Here is a 6,152-nt window from a genome sequence, read left to right as displayed (position 1 = left end):
CCACTTTCCGTCCTGTCCCGAAGGTGGGAGCGCGTCCGTCCTGTCCGCACCATGGCACGGTTCGGCTTGCCCGCCCTTCTCTGCACCCTGGCCGTGCTCAGCGCCGCGCTCCTGGCTGCCGAGCTCAAGTCGAAAAGTTGCTCGGAAGTGCGGCGTCTCTACGTGTCAAAAGGCTTCAACAAGAACGATGCCCCAATGCATGAGATCAACGGTAGGTGGGAACCCTGGGGGGCGAGCGCAGAGACGGGCGCCCGAGAGAAGGGGCCACAGAAGTCCCTTCGCCCCGCCGCCCCCAGCGCCGGGCGCAGGTAGCCCACAGGGAGAACTCGAGAGCGAGCCCCTGCGGCGTAGAAGGTCCCCGGGGCGCTGCGAGTGGCCGGGCGCCGCCGAATTGTCGGTTGCTACTCCGGCACTCTGACCCTTCGCCCCCAGTCCCGGGAAGCCCCAGAGGACTCTGGTCCGCAGAGTGCGCGTCACCCGCTCCTTTTCCGGGTTGAACTTCTTACGGGGCTCCCCGCTTTGTTGTGTGGGTGACAAGAGGCCGGGTCTGGGTGGACGTAGCCTGTGCGGTGGTGGTGGGGAACCTTCTTGCCAGAGTACGGGGAGCGCAAAATGTGGGACTTGAATTGATGTTTCATTGATGTTATTTAAAAACCCTTTGCCCACCTCTTTCCCACTGCTGAGACGGATTAGTTTTAGTAGCTACAGCGGCTTTAGTCGCCTTTAAAAAGCGAAAGACTCTCCATCCCTCTAAATCTGACTTTTGGGAACTCTTCTGAAGGTGTTGGGCGAGAAGGGTATTTCCCCCCCTTTTTTTTCTCACCTCATTTTAAGGGTTAATTGCACGTTGAATTACAAACCTTTGAAAGGACTGATTACAGGAAACCTGAATCTCGGCTAGGACATGGTTATGCAAATGGAGACTGTTTAGCCTGTGAAAAAGTTCCCCGGATTTTGGCGCTTGGGGGTACTTGGAGGTATTTGTGAAAGTCCTTCTTGGAGCGCCTGGAAGGCAGCTTTCAGGCCGGCGCCCTTCACCCCTCCCAAGGCCGGCAATGGCCGGGCGGGTCCCCCCTGGGTCGCACTCTCATTCTGAGAGGCCAACTGTTGCGTGCAGCCCCGCGGGCCGAGCTGGGGCCAGAGGCAGCGCAGGTAGCCCGTTTGCCCGGAGGGTTCAGAAAGAAATACGAATCTCGCTGGCTGGTGGCCAGAATAACCTAACGGAGAAGTGAGCGATTCGAGCTCAGGGGCCAAGCCTCCATTCCGAACCTTTCATGGAAGTAAGCAGAGCTCGCCTTTGCCTCTAGGTTTTGGTCGCTCGGGTGGGGCGAGCAGGGGGCCGGCAGTTGGCAAAGGAAATACTGTAATATCAGCCAGGCACTCCCAAAGGCTTAGGAAGACTTGGGGGTTATTTTTTGGAAGGACTATTAATAACCTTGGAGATTAAGTGCAGTCATCAATTACATATAAATTACAAAGGTAATTGAGGGAAGTTTCTGGGCACTTTGCGAATGTAACCAGCAACTGTCTAGAAATAGAACCCAAGAAGTTGTTGAAGCAGCATAGAAGTCCACTGCACCTTGGCAGTTATCAAATAACTCCCACACTACTGATTGGAGACTGTTTGCCCTTGAGCTGCCTGTCTTTTGGGGAGCTCATGTATGTCCTCACAGTGGCACGATTTTATTGGTGGTAGAGCTCTAAAAAGCCCTCTTTCTTTCCACTCTCCCTCCTTCCCAGGCAGAAAAAGTGAAGTGAACCAGCAGCCACTGAAGCTTGGGGGCTCTACAGGTCTGACCTGGGGTCTTTGTGCCCTGCATGGTTTGGGCCTGGGCCCAGCGGAGATGATTGGCGTGAAGGTTACAGTTGTCATTCCCACATTTTGAAGGGATAAATGCAGTGATGCACTTAATGGGAGTGTGACAAGTTTTCATCTTCTGATCATGCAAACAATATGTGCCTTTGAGATAGACTGAAGGTATTCAGGGAGTGGGTTGTGAAATGGCCCTCCCCACTTTCTCCAACTTTGCTCTGTGCAGTCTCGAAGCTGCAGGACATCTTCCCCAGGCAGCATCTCAGGGAAAAGGAAGTTTGATGAGTGCTCAGAGAGTGTACCAGGTGTTCCCTTTGATTGTCATGATCCCCAGAAAACACCTGAGGAATACTTTTGCGTGAATGTCTATCTGGACATTTTCCCTCCAAAGATAGGAGAGTTATTAGTGACCAGCAGCAGGAAATGGAAGCTAATGTGCTCACACCCAAAACATTTTATTCTTTTTGTCTTGTCCTTCATCTCCCTCCCAGGGCTGCTGCTTTTATTTCCCCTTTTGAATGACCTACTGGACTGCATTCTCCTAAGGAACAAAGGAAGTGCCTTTTTAGCTGGAATCCTTGGAAGACCACCAAGGATTTTAGCTCATGCAGTGCAATTTCGCACCACTTTCAACAATAACAAAAATGCATGACTGAATGGCTCAAAAATGTGGAGTGTTAGAGGCATTCATTTGAGTCTAGGACACTGTCACAACACAGACAGACCCAAGTAAATACCTTTAGACGGCTAGTATAGAAACAGGGTAATCTTTACCATCAGCCAGCCTGGCCTCTCCAGATGCATACATTAGCCTTGTCTTCCCTGGGCTACACTCAGATAATTTTGGTCATTTTGGGGAGTAAAGTCAGTATAATGACTTGTATTCAGCTTATGTTTGAATGAATGAATTGTTGGGCACTTTCCCTGGTGTGTGGTGGGGGGTATATATCTGTATTTAAATACAAAAGTCCAGGGGCACAATGTCTGGGTGCCTAGCCCAAGGTTAAGGTTTTGTTCCCAAGGCCCTTGCACTTGCCTTCTAGAGGTTTGAACAGGCTATAAGAATACTCCATGTTCTTAAGTACTCTCAGTCTTTTTAGATCATAATTAAGATCATTTGATATGTTCTCAAGGGTGTTAGGGAGTACATCATGCTGATAGGGCTTCCAACTGAAGTCCTGCATGTACCTTTATACTTACCAAGTAATGGGTAGCTCAGATGCCATGATCACAAGGTATCTTTAGCACAAAGGATATGTTTTTGGTTAGCTTTCAATAGGTATATCTTTTTGGAGTGCCTACTGTGTGCAATATTTTGTGCTTGGCGTAGTGGAAGAAAGAAGGGCAGGAAAGCCTCTGCCACCAAAACCTTTCCTGATAGTAGAGATAAGCCATGCACACACATAGTTGGAATAAAACATAGTGTGTGATAAATACTATGTGAGTGGTACAGATGAGGAGGAAGGAGTGCCCAGGAAGTTCCAAGGGAGAGGGGATTAGGACGCAAGTGTTAGCTAGGTAATTCTAGTTCACTAATAAAAAATAATATTAAAAAGAAGTTTTAAAATCTAACCATTTTCAGTGTGCCTTCCTCCATAAAGATGGGATAAACGATATGCAACAATTGGCATTTTATTACTAATCTAATCTTTGTTGAAATTGTCTTTAGGGGTGAGACAGAAACATTCTTAAGTTTGCCAGAAGTCTCTTCCATAGTGACATTGAATGATATCAACAAGAACTTTGTGTCATAGTTGTGATTTTGGAATTTTTGTTTCCTGTTCCCATCTATGTTCATGAACAATACACCTGTGAGTATGCTGGTGGGAGCACACATACACAAATGTATGCCCTAAAGCAGGGGTGGGGAATATCCAGCCTGCGGGCAAAATCATTTGGTCTGGCCCTACCAAGGCATTAGGGGTGAGTTAATTAAATGTTTGACCAAATATAGCAGGTTAATTTTAAATTGATAATTTTCTATGGCCTGTGAATGTTGTTATAAATATCCAAATGATCCTTAGCAGAAAAAAGGTTCCCCACCCCTGCCCTAAAGGATTCTGGAACTATATAAGCTATGTTAGGATTACATGGAATAAAAGTGTGTGTGAAGGGAGAGGTAGGAATACTTTTTGCTACTGAGTTGATTATTATATGTAATACACAAAACATACGTCTTCAAGATTTGTATTCTCTCTTCTCCAATTTAAGTAGATGGATTAGATTTATAGAAAACTTGTGATCTTCTATTCTGTTGGAATCATCAGTTTGGCTCCCTGAATAAAACATGGTGTGTGTTAAGTACTCTGTGAGTGGTACAGATGGGAGAAAGTGCCCAGGAAGTTCCAAGGGAGAAGGGATTTGGGACTCAAGTGTTAGCTAGGTAATGCTAGTTCATTAATAAAAAATAACATTATTTTTTATTAATATTCACTTGAGAAGAGGGTCTAATTGAGCCACAGGGCCTGTCAGTATAGAAATTGTCCCAGGTATTATAGGAACTACCTCCTAGACATGCTCATAAAAAACTTAGTAAAAATTCTGGATCATGCAGCTCTATCTCTCGTTAGAACATACAAATATAAAATGTTTTATTTAGCATAATTACTATTTTCCTTTTTTTTTGGACTCACATTGGGTTGCATGCAATTTCAGGATTAGCTAGGACTGGACTAAAGAATGAAAAAAGGAATTTTTGTTTTTACAAGGGAAACAACATCAATGCTAATCTAATCAGTTGGAAGTGAGTCTCTGGCTCCCCAATAACAGTAACTTTTATCACTGATGTTGTTTACATATGTGTTCACAAAAAAATGCATTTTGGCCTCATGAAAAGGGCTAGTAGCTATTGAGTGTTTTCTCTGGACCTGGTGTCCCTAAGGGCTTTACATGAGACCATTTAAAATCCACAGCAACCATATGAAGTCAGAATTATTACTTTCATCATCCTCATTTTACAGACAAGGAAACTGAGATCCAAAGGGACTTCTAAATATATTCAGTCTCACAGCTAGGGAATGGTACAGGTGGGATTTGAATCTAGGTCTTATCTGACCCAGAGTATGGTCTGTGCTATGTTCTACAGATAGTAAGACAAGAGTGTACCTTTGCAACTCCCATGAGGGCTAGTTTTAGAAATATAAGCTGTGAGGGGATCATCAGTTAACTAGTAAAGGACCCATCATCATAGCACTATTGTGATGCTGTAGTAGAGAGGAACCAATCCTGTCCTTTGCAGGCCACTTCTTATACCCAGACATAGATAATCTATTGTTAATAGTAGAAGCAATATAAATTGTAATTCCTGGACCATGTGGAACCAGTGATGGTTTCTGAGAAGGTAAGTGTCATTAGTCAAGCTGTTTTAGGAAGATAGCTAGTGGCATAAAGGCAGGGAGAGCTGTTATGGAGCTGTTTTAAATAATTCTTTACTGGTCTACCTGCCATTGTCTTGTTACTTTCCCATTCCACAAGGAACATTGCCAGCTTCATTTCTTTACAGCAGTGTTTTGAATGGAGTAATTTCTCTGCTTTGAGCGTCAGTGGCTTCAAGTATCTCAAATGATATGTTTATGGAGTCACTTCTGAATTTCTCTTCCTCCTAATTCCCTTCTTGAGTCTGGTCCATGGTCTTTGCACACAGTTGTCTTGTTTAATAGTTAATTGTATGTGCAGGCACACATGTGTCTTTTCAACTGTAAGCAACCTGAGGACAGAGATGGTAGCTCCTGTTGTTTTGTATGCCCAACAGTACCACGTGCAATAGTTAAAACAAGTGGGGAAGGTGTGGAATGGCAGACAATTCCACATTCATTTCCAGGACACCAGTGTGATGATGGGATTACACTACCTGATAATAGATTGTCATCCCATGGTCTCTTGCACTCCTGTAAATCTTTTGGATCTCAGCTTCTGAAGAGAAATACATTTAGGGTTAAATCTCCATGATATTTTGGTATAATGTGGAGAATATTGTTATTCTTTTGGGGGAGTACTTACTTTACCACTTCATCAATAACCAAGTGTTACAGGAATTTTTCAGAAAGATTCAGAATTGAGTTTTTCTTCCCACTTTGAGTTATATAATATATATTGATTTCAGAGAGGGAGGGAGGGAGAGGGAGAGAGCGATAGAAACATCAGTGATGAGAGAGAATCATTGATTGGCTGCCTCCTGCGTGCCTCCCAATGGGGATCAAGCCCACAACCCAGGCATGTGCCCTGACCAGGAATCGAACGGTGACCTCCTGGTTCATAGGTCGACTCTCAACCACTGAGCCACACCCACCGGGTGAGTTATATACTTTTAAAAATATATATATATTTTATTGATTTTTTT

The 6,152-nt window shown here is 44.5% G+C and overlaps 1 protein-coding gene across 1 annotated transcript in view; it reads left to right on the top strand.

Moving 5' to 3' along the window:
• Positions 1 to 6: 6 nt before the first annotated feature.
• GPC4 (glypican 4) overlaps positions 7 to 6,152 on the top strand; it is a 119,873-nt gene continuing 113,727 nt past the window's right edge. The window contains exon 1 of the mRNA XM_005872824.2: positions 7 to 211. Within this exon, the coding sequence (XP_005872886.1) occupies positions 52 to 211 (160 nt within the window). The 5' untranslated portion in view covers positions 7 to 51. The remainder of the gene's footprint in view (positions 212 to 6,152) is intronic.

Source organism: Myotis brandtii, unplaced genomic scaffold (assembly GCF_000412655.1).
Source record: "Myotis brandtii unplaced genomic scaffold, ASM41265v1 scaffold393, whole genome shotgun sequence".
Lineage (NCBI taxonomy): Eukaryota > Metazoa > Chordata > Mammalia > Chiroptera > Vespertilionidae > Myotis > Myotis brandtii.
The sequence above is the reverse complement of the archived record's forward strand: the minus strand, read 5'-3'. Positions and strand labels throughout refer to the sequence as shown.